This window comes from Lepidochelys olivacea, assembly GCF_965140295.1.
Source record: "Lepidochelys olivacea isolate rLepOli2 genome assembly, chromosome: 12".
In the NCBI taxonomy this organism is placed as follows: Eukaryota; Metazoa; Chordata; order Testudines; family Cheloniidae; genus Lepidochelys; species Lepidochelys olivacea.
The window spans coordinates 43,002,416-43,028,263 of NC_140422.1; the positions used below are offsets into that span (position 1 = coordinate 43,002,416).

Consider the following 25,848-nt stretch of genomic DNA (forward strand, 5'->3'; position numbering starts at 1 on the left):
CTGGGCTGGGGGTGAGGGCTCCAGCTGGGGGTGTGGGTTCTGGGGTGGGGCTAGAGATGAGGAGTTTGGGGTGTAGGAGGGTGCTTTGGGCTGGGACCGAGGGGTTTGGAGGGCGGGAGGGGGAATCAGGGCTGGGGCAGGGGGTTGCGGTGCGGGAAGGGGTGCAGGCTCTGGGGTGGGGCTGGGGATGAGGGGCTTGAGGTGCAGGAGGGTGCTCCAGCCTGGGATTGAGGGGTTTGGAGGGTAGAAGGGGGATCAGGGCTGGGGCAGGGAGTTGGGGCATGGGAAGAGGCTCAGGGGTGCAGACTCCAGGGGCACTTACCTCAAGCAGCTCCCGGAAGCAATGGCAGGTTCCTTCTCTGGCTCCTATGCGGAGGCGCAGCCAGGTGGCTCTGCATTCTGCACCGCCCCTGCAGCTCCCATTGGAGCACTAGAGGGAACCATTGGAGCTCATAGGAGCTGGAGGGGGGCCATGTTGCTGCTTCTGGGAGCTGCATGAAGCACCGTAAGTCCCAGACCCCACTCCCCAGCAGGAGCTCAACGGCAGTCTTAAAACAGCTGGCAGGCCAGATTTAGCCCATGGGCCGTAGTTTGCTCATCCCTGTTCTAGGCACTTCTCTATCCCTTGATGAATTGCAAACATGGCATCTATGGTTCCTCATCATTTCCTAAAGCTGAACTGTTCTTGTTCAGGGACAGGTTCCACAACTTTCCTAATTCTAATATTCAGGATGCATTCCAGTAACTTGATCCGGTGCAACAATAACTTATCTTTTGATAGTTTCCACATTAATGGATACTACCCTTCTTATGCATTGGGACAAAGATAGACTTCCACCAATCCTTTGGAATTCACTTGTTTCCCCATATGCCTTAACCATTCTGCTTATCCTGCTGCCTTACTGTTCTTCATTATCTGGACCACATTTCTCACCCCTTCCTCCATTGTCAGTCTCAGGCACCACATTAGGATCACATGTTGACAACTCCACCAAAACGGGGTTTGCCTCATGTCATAAATATAAAGGGAAGGGTAAACCCCTTTAAAGTCCCTCCTGGCCAGAGCAAAAATCCTCTCACCTGTAAAGCGTTAAGAAGCTAAAGGTAACCTCGCTGGCACCTGACCAAAATGACCAATGGGGAGACAAGATACTTTCAAAAGCTGGGAGGAGGGAGAGAAACAAAGGGTCTGTGTCTGTCAGTATGCTGCTTTTGCCGGGGATAGAACAGGAATGGAGTCTTAGAACTTTTAGTAAGTAATCTAGCTAGGTATGTGTTAGATTATGATTTCTTTAAATGGCTGAGAAAAAGAACTGTGCTGAATAGAATGACTATTTCTGTCTGTGTGTCTTTTTTGTAACTTAAGGTTTTGCCTAGAGGGATTCTCTATGTTTTGAATCTAATTACCTTCTAAGGTATCTACCATCCTGATTTTACAGAGGTGATTCCTTTATTTCTATTTACTTCTACTTCTATTAAAAGTCTTCTTGTAAGAAAACTGAATGCTTTTTCATTGTTCTCAGATCCAAGGGTTTGGGTCTGTGGTCACCTATGAAAATTGGTGAGGATTTTACCCAAACCTTTCCCAGGAGGTGGGGTGCAAGGGTTGGGAGGATTTTGTGGGGAAAGACGTGTCCAAACTACGTTTCCCAGTAAACCCAGTTAGAGTTTGGTGGTGGCAGTGGAGATCCAGGGACAAAGGATAAAATTAATTTGTACCTTGGGGAAGTTTTAGAATCATAGAATATCAGGGTTGGAAGGGACCTCAGGAGGTCATCTAGTCCAACCCCCTGCTCAAAAGCAGGACCCATCCCCAATTAAATCATCCCAGCCAGGGCTTTGTCAAGCCTGACCTTAAAAACTTCTAAGGAAGGAAATTCCACCACCTCCCTAGGTAACTCATTCCAGTGTTTCACCACCCTCCTAGTGAAAAAGTTTTTCCTAATATCCAACCTAAACCTCCCCCACTGCAACTTGAGACCATTACTCCTTGTCCTGTCCTCTTCCACCACTGAGAATAGTCTAGAACCATCCTCTTTGGAACTACCTCTCAGGTAGTTGAAAGCAGCTATCAAATCTCCCCTTATTCTTCTCTTCCGCAGACTAAACAATCCCAGTTCCCTCAGCCTCTCCTCATAAGTCATGTGTTCCAGACCCCTAATCATTTTTGTTGCCCTTCGCTGGACTCTCTCCAATTTATCCACATCCTTCTTGTAGTGTGGGGCCCAAAACTGGACGCAGTACTCCAGATGAGGCCTCACCAATGTCGAATACAGGGGAATGATCACGTCCCTGGATCTGCTGGCAATGCTCCTACTTATACAGCTCAAAATGCTGTTAGCCTTCTTGGCAACAAGGGCCCACTGCTGACTCATATCCAGCTTCTCGTCCACTGTCACCCCTAGGTCCTTTTCCGCAGAACTGCTGCCTAGCCATTCGGTCCCTAGTCTGTAGCTGTGCATTGGGTTCTTCCGTCCTAAGTGCAGGACCCTGCACTTATCCTTATTGAACCTCATCAGATTTCTTTTGGCCCAATCCTCCAATTTGTCTAGGTCCCTCTGTATCCTATCTCTGCCCTCCAGCGTATCTACCACTCCTCCCAGTTTAGTATCATCCGCAGATTTGCTGAGAGTGCAATCCTCACCATCCTCCAGATCATTTATGAAGATATTGAACAAAACCGGCCCCAGGACCGATCCCTGGGGCACTCCACTTGATACCGGCTGCCAACTAGACATGGAGCCATTGATCACTACCTGTTGAGCCCGACAATCTAGGCAACTTTCTACCCACCTTATAGTGCATTCATCCAGTCCATACTTCTTTAACTTGCTGACAAGAATACTGTGGGAGACGGTGTCAAAAGCTTTGCTAAAGTCAAGATACAATACATCCACTGCTTTCCCTTCATCCACAGAACCAGTAATCTCATCATAGAAGGCGATTAGATTAGTCAGGCATGACCTTCCCTTGGTGAATCCATGCTGACTGTTCCTGATCACTTTCCTCTCATGTAAGTGCTTCAGGATTGATTCTTTGAGGACCTGCTCCATGATTTTCCCAGGGACTGAGGTGAGGCTCACTGGCCTGTAGTTCCCAGGATCCTCCTTCTTCCCTTTTTTAAAGATTGGCACTACATTAGCCTTTTTCCAGTCATCCGGGACTTCCCCTGTTCGCCACGAGTTTTCAAAGATAATGGCCAATGGTTCTGCAATCACAGCCGCCAGTTCCTTTAGCACTCTCGGATGCAACTCGTCCGGCCCCATGGACTTGTGCACGTCCAGCTTTTCTAAATAGTCCCTAACCACCTCTTTCTCCACAGAGGGCTGGCCATCTATTCCCCATGTTGTGATGCCCAGCACCGCAGTCTGGGAGCTGACCTTGTTCGTGAAGACAGAGGCAAAAAAAGCATTGAGTACATTAGCTTTTTCCACATCCTCTGTCACTAGGTTGCCTCCCTTATTCAGTAAGGGGCCCACACTTTCCTTGGCTTTCTTCTTGTTGCCAACATACCTGAAGAAACCCTTCTTGTTACTCTTAACATCTCTTGCTAGCTGCAGCTCCAGGTGCGATTTGGCCCTCCTAATTTAATTCCTACATGCCCGAGCAATATTTTTATACTCTTCCCTGGTCATATGTCCAACCTTCCACTTCTTGTAAGCTTCTTTTTTATGCTTAATATCCGCTAGGATTTCACCGTTAAGCCAAGCTGTTCGCCTGCCATATTTACTATTCTTTCAGCACATCGGGATGGTTTGTCCCTGTAACCTCAATAGGGATTCCTTGAAATACAGCCAGCTCTCCTGGACTCCTTTCCCCTTCATGTTAGTCCCCCAGGGGATCCTACCTATCCGTTCCCTGAGGGAGTCGAAGTCTGCTTTCCTGAAGTCCAGGGTCCGTATCCTGCTGCTTACCTTTCCTCCCCGTGTCAGGATCCTGAACTCAACCAACTCATGGTCACTGCCTCCCAGATTCCCATCCACTTTTGCTTTTAATCTAAGCTGGTGAAAGTAAGCTTAGGAGGTTTTCATGCAGGTCCCCACATCTGTACCCTAGAGTTCAGAGTGGGGGAGGAACCTTGACACCTCACATAAGAGATTCTGACCGCCACCTTCCCAGCAGGCTTCTCTTCTCTGCCTGGGACTGTGAAAAATTGTCTCTATCCTGATTGTCTCTATCCTTGGAGTCTTCCTAACAGAACCCAAGTTGCCCTTATATCTCTCAGCATGTCCTTTTACATATTCACATGACCTTCCTATTCCCTCAGACCCCTCACTTGAAAAGCAATTCTGTGAAAGGGGGCCAGTCTTGGAACAAGTGTATGTACATCCCAGGACTAGTGCCTTGCTGCATAAGAGACCAAATATCAATCTTTGAACTGCCAAGAGAGTTTTGCTTCTGTGGGACAGTGCAGATCACAAAACCCAAAGTGAAGCACATGAGTGCTGGGGACAAAGTACTCTGAGTCAAAGGGATATGGCTACAGAATGAACTTCCAAAGGAGACTGGTTGTTTGCAGAGTCCGAGCACCTCAAGGAAATGTTGCAAAACCTTATTCATTGATAGTGCCTTTGCAGCATAAAAAGAATAACATTCACAACACTCCAAAAACAAGCAAACAAAAAGAACGGCCATACTGGGTCAGACCAAAGCTCCATCTAGCCCAGTATCTTGTCTTCCGACAGTGGCTAATGCCAAGTGCTTCAGAGGGAATGAACAGAACAGGTAATCAAGTGATCCATCCCCCTGTGGCCTATTCCGAGCTTCTGGGAAACAGAGGCTAGGAACACTTCTCAGAGCATTGTTTTTCCTCTGTACCCATCTTGGTTAATAGCCATTGATGGACCTATCCTCCATGAACTTATCCAGCTCTCTTCTGATTCTCTGGTCATGGTATTTGCCACAGCATCCTTCCCTTACCTCAGCATCATATTCCAGCATGTGAACTTTTACTTACAATCTGATACATCCTCCTTTTGGAAATTCTCCTGTGGATGACAACCCTCCTCCCCACCCATGGTGAATGTGCCCATGGTATTGGCCAGAAAGCAATGTCCATTGTGGTTACCTGCCTCCCCCCCACAAGGGTGGAAACCCAACTTTTCTCCACTTTCCTTTGACTGCTGATGGTGGAGCGAGCTCGGAGCACTGTACCCTTAATGCTTGTCCTCTCAGATTTCTCTTTCTCTGAACCTTTTGGGTGCTGCTTTTTAATGTAGTTAATTTTTTTAAGTGCCTGTGCTGATGGGGGAAATCCGGTATGGCTAGACATCTTGGGCTGCTTCCCCTAATATCAGACACATTGGTCCAGTTTCCCCCTCTAGCTATTTTCCCTGCCTTGGATCCACTGACACTGCAAGCAGCATGGGTGAGGTTACTAAGAAAGCCACCTGCCCTTGTGTTTGGGGAGGTCAAAACCCAGATGTGCGTGATCTGTAAAGAGCAGGAGGGCTGTCTCAGTTCTCAAGTGCTGGGGAAGCTCTTCAGGCCACCTGGCTAACTTTGAGAGAGATCTTGATTCAGGACACTTATTGACAAAATGGTTTTTTACCTGGCATCTGTACTATTGAGGTCCCTGCTCTTCTGGAGATGATGAGGAGAGTGAAGGCTAGTGCCAGAAACTCTTTACTACTGAGCTTTGCTATACTGTCTTAGGCCTCTGACATGGCTCTCAGGGGCTGCGAGATGTATGGGCCTGTGGTGCCCAGGCTCCAGCAAATTCAGGACCCAGGGGGCCTGGCTCCACCAGTGTTTGGGGACAGGTCTCTCCCCTTGCCCTGCCTCCTGCCCCCATACACCCCTCCAGAGTGTCCCTGCCTGCCCTGGTACATACCCAGACTAGCACCTGTGATTGGTGACCTACAAATCGGAGAAAGAACTGAAGTGATTGTGCATTTAAATCTGTATTTAGGGCATAAACAAAACTGTGTGCAAGGGAGTAAAGATTCCTCCACAAAGAGTAGCTGATATTTAACCTGCTACGCTGATACGATTCAAATAAATTGTGTTTGCTTATTCGCATATACAAACCCTGCTGTAAGATCATGTATTTGCATTACTTGAGAAATGTGCTTCTCAGATCAAAACACCAGGAGCCCTTTACTAAAAAAGTAGTGAGACTTCTGTGCATTTGACAGGTTTAAATCAGTTCCAATGTAGTCTTTCTCCTCCCACTCGGACAGCTGAGATCAGCCAAGGAACGTGAACTGGCCTAGAGCTGTAGGTATGGAGGACTGTGCATTAGAAGGCCCTCAAACCGGGAACTTGCATTTCCCTTTATTTGATAGGCACTAGCCTGCAGACTTCCAGAGCACACTGCAAGCGCATTTATTTATCCAGGCTTTTCCGAAAGCTGGAGTTAGGCTGGAAGCAGTTTTAGTATTGTTGATATAGACAGTTTATTTTGGTTTGTGATTTCATCCTAGCACTATCGCTATGGGAGCCTGCATGACCATGAGAGCTTTATTCCTACAGGACTGGTTATCTGGCCAGAGCATGTTCTCTATCACCCCCAATCTTGGAGAAACAGGCACCTCTTCCTCCTGCTACTGGCTCTCGCCAGCTCTGCCCCCAGTGAGGCAACCCCTGCAATGCTCTCCCCTACTAGCCCCCCACTCCTCTTCCTCCTGGCTAGGCCCCCCCAATGCTCTCCTCTGCTAGCCCCCCTCCTGTTCCCCCAGAGCTCCCCTGCTAGCCCCCCTATTCCTGTTACTCCTGGCTAGGCCCCCCCAATGCTGTCCTCTGATAGCCCCCCTCCTGTTCCCCCTGGCTAGCCCCCCACTCCTCTTCCTCCTGGCTAGGCCCCCCCAATGCTCTCCTCTGATAGCCCCCCTCCTGTTCCCCCTGGCTAGCGCCCCCCCCGGGTCAGGCACCCCCAATGCTCTCCTCTGCTAGCCCCGCTCCTTTCCCCCCAGAGCTCCCCTGCTAGCCCCCCCACTCCTGTTACTCCTGGCTAGGCCCCCCTCCATGCCCTGCCCCCTAGCTAGCCCCCCATGCGCTCCTGCCTGTGCTGTCCACGCCTCCCCGACTAGCCCCCCCTCCTTTCCCCCCCTGCTCTGTCCTTGGCTAGGCCCCCCCAGTGCCCTAACTTGCCCCCAGTTCTCTGCTCCGCCCCCCCCCCCCGCCGAAGCTGGCGCGGCAGCTGAGGGGCCCCGGCCCCAGTCTCCACTCCGGGAGGGGGCGGGGCCCGGCAGGGGGCGGGGCCCGTTATGCTAATGAGCCCGTGGGCGCGGCTGGGAGCCCGCCGCGGCGAGCGCGAGGCGCCGCTGCTGAGGGGGAGGCTGGGGCCGCGCCGGGCCCATGGAGGCGGCGGCGGCGGGAGGCGGCGCCCGCGGAAGCCGGACCGGGAGCCGCGGGGGCATCCGGGTGCTGAAGGTGAGCGGGCCGGGCCGGGCCGGGCCGGGGGGGGCTTGGGGCGCGGCCGGGCCGGGCCGGGCCGGGGGGGGCTTGGGGCGCGGCTGGAGCAGGGCCGGGCCGGGCCGGGGGGGGCTTGGGGCGCGGCCGGGCCGGGCCGGGCCGGGGGGGGCTTGGGGCGCGGCTGGAGCAGGGCCTCCCCGTGCGGCGCGCTCTCCGGCCCCCGACGGGGCGCACGGTGCCGGCCGCCGCGGAGCGCTCGGGGCGTCAGACCCCGACGTGCCGGGCCCGGGAGAGGCGGCGCCGGGCGGCGGCCCCTGCTGCCGGGGGCTCGGGGCGGGGGCCACACGCTCGCGGCGCTGCCCTCCGGGGCTGGAGACCCGCGGCCAGGGCGGCGTCCTGGCGAGCGGGTGGAATAAGCGCGTCCCCCCGCACGTCGCGGAGAGGGGGGCCCTGGGCCCCGGGGTGATCTGGGGGGCCCCGGGGTGATCTGGGGGGCCCCGGGGTGATCTGGGGGGCCCCGGGGTGATCTGGGGGGCCCCGGGGTGATCTGGGGGGCCCCGGGGTGATCTGGGGGGCGGGCAGGGCGCCGGCAAGTTCCCCAATGCACCGTTCCGCCCGCGCTCCCCAACTGCATGTGGGCATCGCCCCTCGTTTCCCTGGCTTGATCCTGGGCCCGCAGCTCTTCATCCATCTGCTGATCTCACACTGGGATGCTTCTTGGTGGTGGACGTGTCTAACGGGTCGTCATCCATCGTGTCTGGCTCCTGAAGCAGTCTGTGAATGTCAGAAGAAGGGAATTTACCCCTTGGCAGCCCAGGGAGTGGGATTTGGATTATGTGAATTTCTCCTCCAAGACCTCTCGCAGAGGGAACCCCGACAGACTTCTAATGGAGCCATATGTTGGTTACACTGGTTTCCTAATAATGCTGTGGTCAGAAGTTCATGGTGATTACCATAGTATAGACAGGACTTAACTTATAACCATGACATTCACTTGCCCCAGAGGCATATACAAAACCTCTCCCCTTCCCTCCAAGAAGGCATACTTTTCTTTTACTCCCTTTCTTTGGTATTGTCTGGTTCTGTATTTATTCAAATAGCATCACCAGTGAGCCTGGCACTTCAGCAAAAATAAAATGGTCCTTGCCACGAGAAGATTAGTCTGAGTTAGAGTACAGCAAGGGGTGGCAAATTGCAGAGTTGATGACAACAAGGGAGGCATCAGCAAAAGTTTTAGTGTCAAGAAATGAGACACACTCTTGTGTTGATATGATGCTGTCTTAAGAGTAGAACACTTAACACAGCACTAATAAATAGACAAGCTTAAATGGTAAAAACAGAGAGTGGTGAGGGATCAAGATTTGGAAGAAGGGGTTCTTAAGAGCCAAGACTCCTGTGTTCTCGCCTCAGTTCTACCGCAGGCTTCTCATGTGACCTTGAGTGAGTCACTAGCTGGTTAAAAGTACTTTAAAAATAGTTCCCTTACCTGTGTTATTAGTAACACTTCCAGCTTGTTTCACACAGGATTCTGTGTTGGGAAAGGGCATTTATTTGGCAAAGCCAGCAACTGCTTGCTTTACTCCTACTGTACTTGAGATCCAGCACACCTCTTCCTCTGAGGAGTTTCATACAAGGAGGCAAAAACAGGAGTCCTCAGTGCCTGCTGTGCTTCCCTCCAAATTATCATCTTTGCTGTCGTAGTCTGAGTGTCTGTGTATAGTTGCAGCCTTCCAGCAGCATTCCAGTCATGCTCTGGCTTCCACTTGCAGGGTGACCCCAACACACTCCTGGTCCTGGATTTTCCCCAAAAGGTGTGTTCTGCACTGTCCAGCTTTCTTGGCGAGAGTTCAGATATTAGAGGTCTGTTGCCTCTGTAAGGAGTCAATATACAAAAGTTTGGTACTTTAGTTGGCATTACCAAACAATTCAGTTTAAGCACAACAATGGATTAGTTTTGACTAAAGAATAAAACAAGTTTAATTACAAAGAGGTAGAATTTAAATGAGTACAAGTATAAGGTATTAAAGTCAGAAATGGTTACAAGAGAAAGATGAAACGCTTTCTAGTAACTAAAACTTAACAAACTAGACTTGGTTCAAGGTAAAATCCTTACCACATGTTCTTAGCAATAGGGCTGACCAAATTCTCAGGTCAGAACTCCTCCCAAAGTCCAAAGGCTGTTGTCTTAGGTGAAAGAGATAGGAAGAGAAGGAGAATATCTGGTGTGTTTTTGTCCCTCGCTTTTATAGTCCAGTCAACCTTTGAAATGTATTTGCCTGAGGGTTACCCCTAGATAAAGTGCCTTCCCACTGTGAGCATAGAGAGTGCCTGCCTTCCTCTGTTGCCAAAGAATGGCCACTTGACGGGTGATTGCCAATCAACTTTGCTGACACCTGGCTAGAGGCATTAGCGTGTCCTTTGAGATTGAGAAACAGGTTTACCCCCTTCCCTGGTGTAAACATTTCAGACAGAATTTCAGTTTATGTTGATAACTCTTAATATGCATTTTATACATACATTACACAAAAATATTGATCAATGTATTAGTTTTTAAATGATACCTCACAAGGCATATCTTGTACAAAGATTATTACAGTAGTGTGTAGGGTGTGACTGCAGCGGGGCATTCAGTCACAATGATCACATACCATTTTTGCAAAAAGAAAAGGAGTACTTGTGGCACCTTAGAGACTAACCAATTTATTTGAGCATAAGCTTTCGTGAGCTACAGCTCACTTCATCGGATGCATACTGTGGAAAGATCTTCTGTACTTTCCACAGTATGCATCCGATGAAGTGAGCTGTAGCTCACGAAAGCTTATGCTCAAATAAATTGGTTAGTCTCTAAGGTGCTACAAGTACTCCTTTTCTTTTTGCAGATACAGACTAACACGGCTGTTACTCTGAAACCATACTATTTTTGTTTTTTTTACACCAGACTCCACCTCTGTTAGTGCACAGGATGAACCTGATCTGGGGATGAATATGGGGATACAGTCGGCTGTTGTCTATAGGACCCTGCCTTGTTTATTGCAGAAGTTTGTTGGTGACGCTGGACGCTCTGTGCCGGCAACAGTTGGAATATGTGTAGTGAATGAGGCAAGGAATTGCAGGAGGAGAAATGATGGTTTCGTGGTTAAGACAAGTGAATGCTGCCCTGGAGAATTGGATTCTATTCCTACCTCTTCCACAGAGTCACTGTACTATTAGTAGAAGGGCAGGAATAGGATTGCCCAAAACTAAAGGCCTACCCTCTCAGCTAAAGGGGCAGAACCACTGAATCCAGGCTACAAGTGATTTCTGGGGGCATGAAGTGGGGAAAAAAATAGGAGTGGGAGTGAGGTCAAAGGTTAATAACGAGGGATCCAGAGGGGGACACTGAGCAGAGAGCTCCAGGCAGTGCCCACTGTTCCTCAAAGGCATCTAAGGAGGAACTCTGCCTGGAGGTGAGAATGGACAAGGGAACAGAAATAGGCCCTAAGTCACAGAGCACCCATGCCCATCTAGCTTCTTCCTCCTGGAGTGGTGGATGGTCAGCGCCAGGAGAAGGTTGATAAGAAGGTCTCACAACTTTGTGGGGTCATGGATGGGGTGTGCCAGGAACAGGGGAAAGTATAGCCAGAACCTCAGTAAGAGGGACTGCAACCTGACATACCCCATGTAGATGTATGCTAGGGTCTCCCCCTCACCGCAGGAATGACAAGTGTTGGGAAAATTCGTGAACTGTGCCAGGTACAGGCCTATGTTTGTGGCTCTGTGAAGGAGCTTTCAACAAACATCCCCAGCGGGCTGTGGGCTACAGAGTCACAGTGTGATTTTGGGTAAGTCACTTAAATCGAACTTTTCACAGGTGACCACTAATATTAGTTCCTCATTTTCTGAATGCCTGACTCGAGACTCCAGGGTCTGACTTCAGTTGCTGCTGTGAGTGCACAGCAGCTCTGCAAGTCAGTGAGAGGTGTACTGTGAACATATAAACGTATAATGCTAATTACTCTAAATCAGGTCCTAGTTATCTAAAATTGGGCACCCAAAATCAGTAGAAACTTTTGACCTTGATCTCTGTCTCTTATTTCCCTATCCATAAGATGGGGATAGTATCATCCCCTCTTCTCATAGGGGTGTTGTGAAATACATTAATTGTTTGTGAAGCATTTACATACTATAGGGGTGAGCTCCATAGAAAGTCCAGGAAGAAATTAATAATTCTGTCTTCAGAGCAGGGTTTAAATAGTGTGCAGTAAACAAGGCATGGAGCCACACAAAAAACAGTGAGAAAACAAAATATTGAATAACTACCCATTAATTGAGTTGTATCCATCTTGTGCCCTGGGTGAGGCTGGTGTCCTGTGGAAATGAATAGTATATGATCATGTAATTAAAGATAGCATCATAACACATATGCCCAAGGGAGCCAAACTAAGGCTGCACAGGCCACCTTAATTCTGGCATTTCCTAACTTCTGAGTGCTTAACTTTGCAACTCTTACTGATGTTTGGTTTCAGAGTAACAGCCGTGTTAGTCTGTATTCGCAAAAAGAAAAGGAGTACTTGTGGCACCTTAGAGACTAACCAATTTATTTGAGCATGAGCTTTCGTGAGCTACAGCTCACTTCATCGGATGCATACTGTGGAAACTGCAGAAGACATTATATACACAGAGACATGGTGTATATAATGTCTTCTGCAGTTTCCACAGTATGCATCCGATGAAGTGAGCTGTAGCTCACGAAAGCTCATGCTCAAATAAATTGGTTAGTCTCTAAGGTGCCACAAGTACTCCTTTTCTTTTTACTGATGTTTGTTTAACATAATTTGTGTGTGTGTGCGCGTGTATGCAACTTCCTAGCTTTTAAAAAAGCAAACCAAAAAAGACCAGTTCCATCACGTGGCATCACACTGACGCCCATGTGGGTCATCAGCAGGATTGAAACCTTTAGATCCACCACAAGGACTTCTGCTACTTGAGCTAACAGAGTAATCAATAACAACAGTAGGTTGGCATCCTCTGTGTGGACCAGCACTGCAGGGGGATGAGACACATACTTTGAGTCAGTTTCAGCAGATATTTGCTGACAGCAGAGGAATGATGAGACTTGGGAATCTTGAGTTCCATTCCAGGCTACCGAGGGAAATGTGCTGTGGTGGGTACAGAGACTTCTTCTCTTTTCCCCCCAAGTTTGACCCCTTTAGTCCTGTCCCTGTCCTGTCTCTTCCCCACCCCAGGCTCCTCATCCCATTCTCATTCTCTTTGCCTTCCCAGTCTCACCTCCTCCATCTTTTTGTCCCAGTCCTAGTCTCACTCTCTGGGGTCGCTCTCTGAGTCCCAGTCTCCCCCCTTTCTCTCCACACTTAGTTCCAGTCTCTCCCCTCCCTGTCTCTTGTTGAGGCACACTCAGTTCATGCCGTGCGCTCTGCTTCTTGTCAGATCTGCCTCCTCTCCATCCACCTGCCCCCATTTCCTACCACTGGTTCTAGTCCCCAGTCTCATTGTCCATCCAGCCCCAGTCTTCCCACTTCCTTGTCTGATTTTAGGGCTCTCCCAGGCTCTTTCCTTCCCCTCACCCTACTGTGTACCACACCGGCTCTCAGTGTCACCCTACCTGTCCAGTCAGTTCCAGTCTCTACTCCCCCTGCTCCCAGTCTCCATGCCCAATTTGTGTCGTCGTCCCCCTGTGCCAATTTCACCAGACACTTTGTCCTAATCTACTCCTTTCCCTCCTCCCAATTCAGCTTTTGTCCCCTGTGCATTTGAATCAAACAGCTTCTATCTTGTTTCTGCCTAAATGCCCTCTGGGAGATCATTGAGAACACTGAAGAGACAGGCTCCTGCTCTCAGTTCTAATGTCTGGTGATCCCACCACAACCTGGAGCAGCTGGTAAATGTCATTATGGGGGAAAATTTGGCTTTGTGCCTGTATCCCTGGGCTCGAGCATGCTCTGTGGTAATGGTGCACGTGTAGTTGAGGAGCTCAAGCATGCTCAGTTGCTCTGTGCCGCTGGAGGATGTGCAATCTCAAGCATGGTCAGTAAGGACAGAATCTTCAGAGATTTTTGGCTACTAAAATCAAAGAAGCCTCCACTGCGTGTGTGAACTGTGATTCTTCCCTCCCCTCCCCAAAGTTTATAGTTTGGCCTAATTTGGGAAAATTTTAATGGGAATGTTAAAAGGCATATTCCTGACACACAGGCCAGCCAGACCTCCTCCCCTTTTCGTGTCCCTGCTCCAAAGCATGGGGGCACCAGAACTTTTCAAAGAATTCTTTAACATGGGCATAACATAAGAATTGCTATACAGTGTCAGACATTTTTCCCTAGCCTCGTTCTCAGAAACTGTTTTGCCTGAAATTTTCTAAAAAGAAGTTCAGCTGGAAACAGACACCCGGCATGGAAAATTGGAGCCCAAATGGTTAAAATTTGGCAAAGATATAGGCAGTTGAAAACAGGGTCTTATAATGGGAAATGTCTTGGGGCTTCAGCTCTGTGTGAGGCACCTGCCGGGGTTTGGGGCTTCAGCCCTGTGGGGAGGGAGGTCTTGGGGCTTCAGCAATGCTCCTTCTGAAGCCCTGAGTCCTGGCAGGTATATCCTATGGGGTTGAAGCCCCAAGACCCCCCTCCCTGCTGGGGAGAAGAAGCTCCTAGCCCTACCACCCAAATCCAGGGCAGAAGCCCTGAGTATCCTCCCTCTCTCTCCCCCCCCCTTCCCTCTCGCCCCCAGTCTGGTAGGTCTAGAATGGCGGGGGGGAGAGGGGGGGCGTGGAGAGCTCCACGAGCCACACTTTAACTGTAAAAGAACCACATGCGTTTTGCGAGCTGTGGTTTGGTCACCACTGTTCTAGAGGATGAAATGTTGCATTGCTAGTGAGGTGATAGGTGCTTATGGGAATCTAGCACCACCATCTGTAAGCAAAGCTAGCTCCAGAAGGATTTCTTAGGGGTATGTCTACACTACGAAATTAGGTCGAATTTATAGAAGTCGGTTTTTTTGAAATCGGTTTTATATATTCGAGTGTGTGTGTCCCCACAGAAAATGCTCTAAGTGCATTAAGTGCATTAACTCGGCGGAGCGCTTCCACAGTACCGAGGCAAGCGTCGACTTCCAGAGCGTTGCACTGTGGGTAGCTATCCCACAGTTCCCGCAGTCTCCGCTGCCCATTGGAATTCTGGGTTGATATCCCAATGCCTGATGGGGCTAAAACATTGTCGCGGGTGGTTCTGGGTACATATCGTCAGGAACCCGTTCCCACCCTCCCTCCCCCCGTGAAAGCAAGGGCAGACAATCATTTCGCGCCTTTTTTGTCTGCTGCCAGCCAAAGATGTAAAGGATAGATGGAGTGGGTCAGAACAAGAAATAGACCAGATTTGTTTTGTACTCATTTTCCTCCTCCCCTGTCTAGATCACACTGCAGTCAGTCACAGAGAAGGCGCAGCGAGGTTAATCTAGCCATGTATCAATCAGAGGCCAGGCTAACCTCCTTGTTCCAATAACAACGATAACTTTGGTGCACCATTTCTTATTGGAACCCTCCGTGCAGTCCTGCCTGAAATACTCCTTGATGTACAGGCACACCCTTTGTTGATTTTAGCTCCCTGAAGCCAACCCTGTAAGCCGTGTCGTCAGTCGCCCCTCCCTCCGTCAGAGCAACGGCAGATAATCGTTCCGCGCCTTTTTTCTGTGCGGACGCCATACCAAGGCAAGCATGGAGGCCGCTGAGCTCATTTTGGCAATTAGGAGCACATCAACCACCACACGCATTATCCAGCAGTATATGCAGCACCAGAACATGGCAACGCGATACCGGGCGAGGAGGCGACGTCAGCGCGGTCCCGTGAGTGATCAGGACATGGACACAGATTTCTCTGAAAGCATGGGCCCTGCCAATGCATGCATCATGGTGCTAATGGGGCAGGTTCATGCTGTGGAACGCCGATTCTGGGCTCGGGAAACAAGCACAGACTGGTGGGACCGCATAGTGTTGCAGGTCTGGGACGATTCCCAGTGGCTGCGACACTTTCGCATGCGTAAGGGCACTTTCATGGAACTTTGTGACTTGCTTTCCCCTGCCCTGAAGCGCATGAATACCAGGATGAGAGCAGCCCTCACAGTTGAGAAGCGAGTGGCGATAGCCCTGTGGAAGCTTGCAACGCCAGACAGCTACCGGTCAGTTGGGAATCAATTTGGAGTGGGCAAATCTACTGTGGGGGCTGCTGTGATGCAAGTAGCTCACGCAATCAAAGATCTGCTGATATCAAGGGTAGTGACCCTGGGAAATGTGCAGGTCATAGTGGATGGCTTTGCTGCAATGGGATTCCCTAACTGTGGTGGGGCTATAGACGGAACCCATATCCCTATCTTGGCACCGGAGCACCAAGCCGGCGAGTACATAAACCGCAAGGGGTACTTTTCGATAGTGCTGCAAGCTCTGGTGGATCACAAGGGACGTTTCACCAACATCAACGTGGGATGGCCGGGAAAGGTGCATGACGCTCGCATCTTCAGGAACTCTGGTCTGTTTCAAAAGCTGCAGGAAGGGACTTTCTTCCCAGACCAGAAAATAACTGTTGGGGATGTTGAAATGCCTATATGTATCCTTGGGGACCCAGCCTACCCCTTAATGCCATGGCTTATGAAGCCGTACACAGGCAGCCTGGACAGTGGTCAGGAGCTGTTCAACTACAGGCTGAGCAAGTGCAGAATGGTGGTAGAATGTGCATTTGGACGTTTCAGTAAACTGCGCCAGCGCGCCTTTACTCGCTTAGACCTCAGCGAAACCAATATTCCCACTGTTATTACTGCTTGCTGTGTGCTCCACAATATCTGTGAGAGTAAGGGGGAGACGTTTATGGTGGGGTGGGAGGCTGAGGCAAATCGCCTAGCTGCTGGTTACGCGCAGCCAGACACCAGGGCGGTTAGAAGAGCTCAGGAGGGCGCGGTACGCATCAGAGAAGCTTTGAAAACCAGTTTCATGACTGGCCAGGCTACAGTGTGAAAGTTCTGTTTGTTTCTCCTTGATGAAACCCCCCGCCCCTTGGTTCACTCTACTTCCCTGTAAGCTAACCACCCTCCCCTCCTCCCTTTAATCACCGCTTGCAGAGGCAATAAAGTCATTGCTGCTTCACAGTCATGCATTCGTTATTCATTCATCACACAAATAGGGAGATGACTACCAAGGTATCCCAGGAGGGGTGGTGGAGGAGGGAAGGAAAATGCCACACAGCACTTTAAGCACAGCACTTTAAAAGTTTACAACTTTAAAATTTATTGAATGACAGCCTTCTTTTTTTTGGGCAATCCTCTGTTGTGGAGTGGCTGGTTGGCCGGAGGCCCCCCCACCGCGTTCTTGGGCGTCTGGGTGTGGAGGCTATGGAACTTGGGGAGGAGGGCGGTTGGTTACAGAGGGGCAGCAGTGGCAGTCTGTGCTCCAGCTGCCTTTGCTGCAGCTCAACCATACACTGGAGCATTCTGGTTTGGTCCTGCAGCAGCCTCAGCATTGAATCCTGCCTCCTCTCATCACGCTGCCGCCACATTTGAGCTTCAGCCCTGTCTTCAGCCCGCCACTTACTCTCTTCAGCCCTCCACCTCTCCTCCCGGTCATTTTGTGCTTTCCTGCACTCTGACATTATTTGCCTCCACGCATTCATCTGTGCTCTGTCAGTGTGGGAGGACAGCATGAGCTCAGAGAACATTTCATCGCGAGTGCGTTTTTTTTTCTTTCTAAGCTTCACTAGCCTCTGGGAAGGAGAAGATCCTGTGATCATTGAAACACATGCAGCTGGTGGAGAAAAAAAAAGGGACAGCGGTATTTAAAAAGACACATTTTATAAAACAGTCGCTACAGTCTTTCAGGGTAAACCTTGCTGTTAACATTACATACATAGCACATGTGCTTTCGTTACAAGGTCGCATTTTGCCTCCTCCCACCGCGTGACTACCCCCTCAACCTTCCCCCCTCCCTGTGGCTAACAGCGGGGAACATTTCTGTTCAGCCACAGGCAAACAGCCCAGCAGGAATGGGCTATACTGAGTGTCCCTGAAGAAAAGCACCCTATTTCAACCAGGTGACCATGAATTATATCTCACTCTCCTGAGGATAACACAGAGAGAGAAAGAACGGATTTTGGTTGAATGCCAGCAAACATACACTGCAATGCTTTGTTCTACAGTGATTCCCGAGTATGTGTTACTGGCCTGGAGTGATAAAAGTGTCCTACCATGAAGGACGAAATAAGGCTGCCCTCCCCAGAAACCTTTTGCAAAGGCTTTAGGACTACATCTAGGAGAACCGCAAATGCCAGGGCAAAGTAATCCTTTCACATGCTTGCTTTTAAACCATGTATAGCATTTTAAAAGGTACACTCACCAGAGGTCCCTTCTCCGCCTGCTGGGTCCAGGAGGCAGCCTTGGGTGGGTTCGGGGGGTACTGGCTCCAGGTTTAGGGTGAGAAACAGTTCCTGGCTGTCGGGAAAACCGGTTTCTCCGCTTGCTTGCTGTGAGCTATCTACAACCTCCTCCTCCTCCTCATCTTCTTCATCCCCAAAACATGCTTCCGTATTGCCTCCATCTCCATTGAAGGAGTCAAACAACACGGCTGGGGTAGTGGTGGCTGAACCCCCTAAAATGGCATGCAGCTCATCATAGAAGCGGCATGTTTGGGGCTCTGACCCAGAGCGGCTGTTCGCCTCTCTGGTTTTCTGGTAGGCTTGCCTCAGCTCCTTCAGTTTCACGCGGCACTGCTTCGGGTCCCTGTTATGGCCTCTGTCCTTCATGCCCTGGGAGATTTTCACAAAGGTTTTGGCATTTCGAAAACTGGAACGGAGTTCTGATAGCACGGATTCCTCTCCCCAAACAGCGATCAGATCCCGTACCTCCCGTTCGGTCCATGCTGGAGCTCTTTTGCGATTCTGGGACTCCATCATGGTCACCTGTGCTGATGAGCTCTGCATGGTCACCTGCAGCTTGCCACGCTGGCCAAACAGGAAATGAGATTCAAAAGTTCGCGGTTCTTTTCCTGTCTACCTGGCCAGTGCATCTGAGTTGAGAGTGCTGTCCAGAGCGGTCAGAATGGAGCACTCTGGGATAGCTCCCGGAGGCCAATACCATCGAATTGTGTCCACAGTACCCCAAATTCGAGCTGGGAACGTCGATTTAAGCGCTAATCCACTTGTCAGGGGTGGAGTAAGGAAATCGATTTTAAGAGCCCTTTAAGTCGAAATAAAGGGCTTCACTGTGTGGACGGGTGCAGGTTTAAATCGATTTAACGTTGCTAAATTCGACCTAAAGTCCTAGTGTAGACCAGGGCTTAGATACTCTGATGAGCCTCTCTCTCACCCTAATAGAGGAAAATCTAGTTGACAACATTGACTGCTAAAGTGACAAACTATTGTAAAAATTATTTTGCTATCTGGAATATGCATCTGGCACTTTGGGACTCTGAGGCAGAGTGAGAAAAATTATTTGTTTTACAATGTAATATTGATTTGCCTAACACTTTACTGTGATAGGTTTAGGGCATGTCCGTTTGGAGCAGTGGCCTTCACTCTTCACAGATTATGAGCTTGAACACCTGCTGTGGAACAAACAGCTAGCATAGTGAGGTTTGAATTGAGCCATTTCTGCTTTTAGGGCACTTTCTTGTTAGTAGTAGTGGTAGAGTCAGGCCCTTCAAGAGAAATTTGGAGCCCTAGTACAGAATGTTCACTGGGGCCTCACTCCCTGCAATTTCACTTTATTTACACAGACATTAGACATTTTGGGGGGAGCCCTGGACTTGGGACCTTGATACAGTTGTCTTCCTTTTCCCCACTTCTTGTCAGCCCTGGGTAGAGCTGTATTTCTAGGCAAGAGGGAAGGAGCATGACTATGTCATTAAGGAGACAATTCCATATTCATAGAATCATAGAATATCAGGGTTGGAAGGAACCTCAGGAGGTCATCTAGTCCAACCCCCTGCTCAAAGCAGGACCAGTCCCCAACTAAATCATCCCAGCCAGGGCTTTGTCAAGCCTGACCTTAAAAATATCTAAGGAAGGAGATTCCACCACCTCCCTAGGTAACGCATTCAACTGTTTCACCACCCTCCTAGTGAAAAAGTTTTTCCTAATATCCAACCTAAACCTCCCCCACTGCAACTTGAGACCATTACTCCTCATTCTGTCATCTGCTACCACTGAGAACAGTCTAGATCCATCCTCTTTGGAACCCCCTTTCAGGTAGTTGAAAGCAGCTATCAAATCCCGCCTCATTCTTCTCTTCCGCAGACTAAACAATCCCAGTTCCCTCAGCCTCTCCTCATAAGTCATGTGTTCCAGTCCCCTAATCATTTTTGTTGCCTTCCGCTGGACTCTTTCCAATTTTTCTAATGCATCCTTGTTGACTCATCAAAGTGTCAAACAAGTCAGCTCGGATAGAGGATTTGGTCCCATCTGTGGTTTAATTTTCCTGCTAATCGTATGCTTCTCTTTAGTAATGGGTGAGATCCAAAGAGGTGAAGGATGTTTCTAGATCATAGAGATACAGGGTGTTGCAGATGCTTTCCAGGCACAATCCAGGGGCCACTTCCAGCCTTACCTTAGTTTATGGAGTCTCCTCACATGTCTTGTCCACAACTGTTATGCCTGAGGGCATTCTGTGCCAAAAAATAAAATATTCTGCACACAATATTTTAAAATTCTGCAAGCTTTATTTGTCGATAAATAAATGCAGAGGCTTCAGCATGGTGGTGGGGAGCATAGGCCACTGGCTGTACAAAGGTGGGAGATTACCCTGCAGCCTCCCCATCCCTTACCCCCAGGACAAGGACTCAGTGGTGAGGCTGCACCCAACCCTGGCACAGCACAAGGCCTGAGTATACCACAGAAACACTCTGTGGCCCTGCCCCTTTGTGCTAGGTGCACCTGTGGGGCAGGCAGGCTCAACCAGGCAGGATCCAAGTGTGGAGGGGCTCAGTGTGGGGTGAGAAGATTCTGTGTGAGACAATCTGGGTGCAGGCAGCTCAGTGGGGGGTCTAGATGTGGGGGGATCTGGATGCACAGAGGCTCATTGGGGGGGTTCCAGGTGCAGGGGCAATGGGACTCTGCCTGGGCTTTCAGGTGAAAGTGGTGGGGGCTCAGCGGAGGGGTCTGAGTGTTTGGGGCTCAGCGGGGGGTCTGGATCCTGGGGGGAGTGGGGCTTCATGGGGTGAAGGTCTGGGTGCAGCTAGTTGGGGGTCTGGATGTGGGGGCTCAGGGTGGTGCAGGGGGGTTGGGCGTGTCAGGGTGGGGGTTTGAGAGCAGGGAGCTCAGTGTGGGGGTGGTTTGGGTGCAGGGGTGGGGGTCCGGAGGCAGGGGGTCTGGGTGCAGGAGGGCTCCAGGTGCAGGGGTTGAGGTTCAGTGGGATGGGGTTCAGGTATGGAGGGCTAGTGGGGTTCTGGGTATATGGGGTGAGGCTTGGCAGGAGTGTCTGGGTATGGGAGGTCCAGATGCATGGGGATTGGGTGGATGGGGGAGCAGCTCCCCATCCAGTGACACCCCCCCCCCCCGCAGCTGAGGAGCGATGGGGGCAAGAAGCATGGAAGAATGCTGAGCTTCCTGCAGCTGGGGGAGGATTCTCGGGGGAGGGGGGTCTGACACAGCCCCATCCACTCCTTTGCAGGGGAAGAAGAAATCCTGTCCTCTCCTGCTTTCAGCCCAGCCAGGGCTAGCAGGTGGTCTCGGCTCAGGGTAGGAGCCAAAGGATGGGGTGTTCCCAGCCTTGCGGTGATTTACCTCTCCGCCGGCTGCTCCAGGTGCTTGAAACGATGAACCTGCGCAGCTAGGTAGTGGTGCGTGACTGCTCTTGCAGCTTCCCTTTGTTTCCCTGTCAGAAAGTCATTTTTCTGTGGGGAAGCAAAGAAATCTGCAGGGGACATGAATTCTGTGCACGTGTAGTGGCGCAGAATTCCCCCAGGAGGAAGCAGCTGTTTGGATGACTGCAACCCATGAGGGATGAGGGGAATTTGGGAAAGCAGAAGGAGACGGGGGTGAGGTGTGGAAATTACACTTGGCTGGTCATTGGAGGTGTTGGAGAAGGAAAGCAACAGGCAATCTATTGGATTTCAGTCTTCGTGCCAGCAGCTAACCATCTACTTTTGATATCCTTTAGAGGAACATGAAGTGCAATGGGAGCAGAAACTGCTTGAACAGGAGGAGTCGATTTGGCTCCCGTGAGAGAGACTGGCTGAAAGAGGATGTTGGGCGAGGCTGTGTGTACATTTATGGAGCAGACTCTGCAACTGCGACCTCTTCTGACCTGCACTTGGTCCTTTGTACAGTGGATACCCTGGCATCTGAGATCTGTGATGGAGAGGGTAGGGAGAACCTCTATTTGCAGCTCCATGGAGACCTGGTCAGGTAAGGACAGAAGGAAAGGGTAAATCCAATTCCAGAAGTGGATGGAGGGCAGTGCTTTCTTGCTGTGGGCAAATGAATGTGAATGAAACTAGGGCTGATTTAAAGTAGGTAGGTATAGCCTTATGATTCATTTTGGGTGCAAGATGCACTAGTCACTAATAACAGGTCTGTTCTTTGGTGGCTATTTAGAGATTAATTAAGATGATGACTGGTGAGACATACGTAGAGACTGAGTTTTATTTGTACGATGTTTATTATAAACAAAATCACAGAACTAGGAAACAAGATAAGATTAATAGCTGAATTCGCATCATGTATACTCAGGAATCAGTGGGGCTGTGGATTCCCCTTAAAATGAGATTAAGTGTTATTAGGTCTAATGTGGCTTTATGCTAACTATTACCACTAGTCCTCAAGCTGAATACTAGGCTTCAGACTCACTGCAAAGCCCATTTTAAAATAATCTTTGTTGTTTTTTTTATCCTACTTGCATCGTAGCTTTAGTTTAATTTGCACTAATTAAACAAGCATCTTAACTTTTTCTAAAATATAAGTGATTATTTACGTGATCACCTAAGCTCAGGTTATGGGTCAACAAAGGGGTTCTGTATGACAGATGGATCCAGTTCTGAGCATATAATACTATAATTTATGGATTGAAGCTGTTATGCTCAGATAGGAAACACTCATTGGTGTTTTGGCTGGGAGGGTTTGACTGGTAATTCCCCTAGAAGCACCTCCTTTTTGAAGAGTGTTTCGTTTGAGTGAGTTAACTTCTGGGAACTTCTAGTTGGACATGGAATATGCCCTGGGGTGAGAGATGTCCCTGTTTATATAATGCTGCATCTTTTTCCATATAAAGGGCTAAATTTTACTCCCAGTATATACTATCTTAACATCTTTATTCATCTTTATAAAACTGGCATCCTAAATGATAGCATATTTGTTAGGCAAATTATTCAAATGTATTCACCAAAAAAGGGCCAGAGTTAAGGTCATAGAAATGTCTAATGTGCATGTTCACAAGTGTAAATTTTCTTGAGAATGTATAATCTCTAAGTTACCTTTAGTGATCATTTCTTGACATCTATATTTTGTTAACTGAAATGATCTTGGTATGTACTTCTGTGATGGTCATGATTTAGTAACTGTATAAATTAATGCTTTTTCAGTGGGGATATCCTTTGTTTAAAAAAAATGAATTGCAAAGTATGCTAAGATTATAAATAGACTTAAGCTATAAAGTTTTATGTGCAGAAAACTTGGACTTCAGTATATAAAGTGTTGTGCCTTAGGTCATTATGCACTGAAAATAGACTTCAGCTCATAAAGTTTAATGTGCACAAACTTTGTGCTGAGAAGATCATGAATTCCTCATAGCTTTACAAGCCATAGAGTTCTTTTGAATTTAGACTTTGTATTACCTCCAGTGGATTTTGGATTTCAGCGTGTAAACCTGCCGCTCCTTTTCATGGACAAAGTTAAAACGGGAGTCTCTAATCCACACTTTTCCCAGTGGACCTAATCCATGTTGTTCTTCTAAAATGCACGGGGAAAGGCATGGCACTTTGGAGCACTTCTCCAGTTCCTGGTAAAAGTTCCACTGCTGGGGCCCTAGACTTCAGTGTGTTTGGAAAAGTCATTGACAGATGGGAGGAAAGACTGGGTGTCCTTTGCATCACTAAGTATTTTTGATAAAGTATTATTTGCATAAATTATACACTGAAGTTTTTTCTTCACAATAAGTTATAGGTGTGTAAAACTATGTGTACTGAATTACTTATTGTATAATGACTTCATGAGCTGAAGGATGCCTGATCCTTCCAATTGCCTCAGTACAAAAGTAAATCTATGTTCCTTATAGCTCCTTAGAATCATAGAATATCAGGGTTGGAAGGGACCCCAGAAGGTCATCTAGTCCAACCCCCTGCTCGAAGCAGGACCAATTCCCAGTTAAATCATCCCAGCCAGGGCTTTGTCAAGCCTGACCTTAAAAACCTCTAAGGAAGGAGATTCTACCACCTCCCTAGGTAACGCATTTCAGTGTTTCACCACCCTCTTAGTGAAAAAGTTTTTCCTAATATCCAATCTAAACCTTCCCCACCTCTCAGCATGGATTAATGCTCAAGGTAGCATAGGTTGGGTCTACTGAACATCTGAGTTCCTGAGATCCCAGATATGGTTTTATCTAGGGAGAAGTGTGGGAGCATGAAGGAGAGGAGAGAACTGTGTCATGACAGCTGATAAATTTGCACATAAAATTTTTGCAGGGACCAAACTGCACAAATTCACTGCAATAGAAACTTTTCCTGCACAAATTGCTCTCTTGGAATGCTTAAAAGACTGGGGTCTTGATGTTTTAAAAGTTTAATAGAAAGTTTTCCTGCTGTAGTGTTGGATTCCCTCTGAAACCTTTTCCACTCCGCTTATCCAGAATACCTTGTTCACTTCTAGGAGAACACTTTATCCAGTTTTCTGGGATCCAAAAAACTCAGTTCGACTCCAGATTTAGTCACTCAGGTTCCTTTATTTGTCATGCAGCAAAGCTATGCTGATCAGACTCAAGTGTAGGGGAGAGTATAGTATGTACCATACATCCAGAGTTACACAGAAAAACTCTTCCTTTATATACATTTACACTTTACATTGCATCACATGTTTTTGAATTAGCTTGGTTACTTTGCAGGAACCAGTCCCTGTGCAACATGCTCTGTCTATGCATTATCCTCACTTGACCTAGTCTTTACCTCATCTCTACATTCCAAACTATTTTGTCCATTGTTAATAAATGGGTCCCTGGGTGTTCTCCATCTTATCTGAGCTGGCTCAAACATTCTGTCTTTTTCAACCTCCTGAGGTCCCTTCCAACCCTGATATTCTGTGATCCATTTACCTCCCTAATTCTGTTGTCCAAGAAATGAGGCCTCCCTCCAGATGTTAATTGCTCATGTCAGGCTAGGTCTCCCCTACATGTTGTCTGCTTACAAATCTTGTTGTAGTTTTGGCATAGAAAGTTTTGCACACTGGAATTCATGATGGAAAACCAAGTATTGATGATGAAAGCTAGTCACTTATTTATGAGATTTGACATGCATATATACTAGTGTGCAATACAGTTTAAGTAAGGCTCTGGCTATGAAATCTTGAAAATGGAGTTTTGTAAAGTTTGATCAGTTCTTCAGGTTTTCAGAAACAATTCTATTATATGAAAATGGCAGTTTTTCAAGCCAAAACATTCTCTTTGAAAGTTGAAAATTTGTAAAAAAAAGAGGATTTATAATAAAAATCGGGCTTCCTCTTCAATACTGTAAGCAAGTGCGGTTTCAGTGAATTCAGTGATGTTACACTCACTTTTGCAAGCTCTGGATTTGGCTCCCAGATTTTTCTGCTGTTGTGCATTGGGTGCTGAGAATACAGAACATGCAGCATAGCTTGAATTCAGCATATTGGTACAGGAAAAGGAAGACAGTGCAGTCCTGTTCTGTATTGCATCGTAACAGTGAGGCGAGTAAGACTAGATTTGTAGTGGAGCTCTCCCTTCACTTGGCTATGTGTCTGAGTTGCAGGAACCAGGCATAGGTCAGTTACAGTAAGGGTATACATAGCTGTTGGCATGGAGCCATGGATGTAGCTGATAAATTGTGTTTATTAGGTGAAATGTTTATAGGAAAATTGCCTTTAGTGGCTCATTGCTTAGTTCTGTAGTGATCTTCCAGCACTTAGAGCACAGACCCTTTACCCCAGAGCCCTGATAAGGTTAGGATTTGAAGACGCATTGTTGGAGCAGTTGTAAGAGATTGTGTTTTAATTCCCCTTTTGAACTTTTGTTTCAGCCTCTCTTTTCTTGTTGTTTTGCAGCATTACTTCACTTTGATTTGTGGCAAGTTGAATAGCTAAGTTAATTGGTCTCTGTGAATAATACTTTGAAACCCAGTCCTGAGCTTTAAACTGATGGCAGCAGGTCCTGCTCCCACACTTGCTACCTTCTTGCCTTTAGCAATTCAACAAGCTTGATCCTGAAATTCAGTTCTTGAACTATTGCATGTCACCTGTGCAAAATTCTGAATGTAAATGTAGCAGGAAGGTCTCGTAAATAAACCTCAAAGGGGGAAGGTCTCCGTACAGC

The 25,848-nt window shown here is 48.4% G+C and overlaps 1 protein-coding gene across 1 annotated transcript in view; it reads left to right on the plus strand.

Annotated features, from left to right (window-relative positions):
• Window positions 1-7,245: 7,245 nt before the first annotated feature.
• PHLPP2 (PH domain and leucine rich repeat protein phosphatase 2) overlaps window positions 7,246-25,848 on the plus strand; it is a 148,460-nt gene continuing 129,857 nt past the window's right edge. The window contains exons 1-2 of the mRNA XM_084644526.1: window positions 7,246-7,374; window positions 21,475-21,722. Of these exons, the coding sequence (XP_084500652.1) occupies window positions 7,300-7,374; window positions 21,475-21,722 (323 nt within the window). The 5' untranslated portion in view covers window positions 7,246-7,299. The remainder of the gene's footprint in view (window positions 7,375-21,474; window positions 21,723-25,848) is intronic.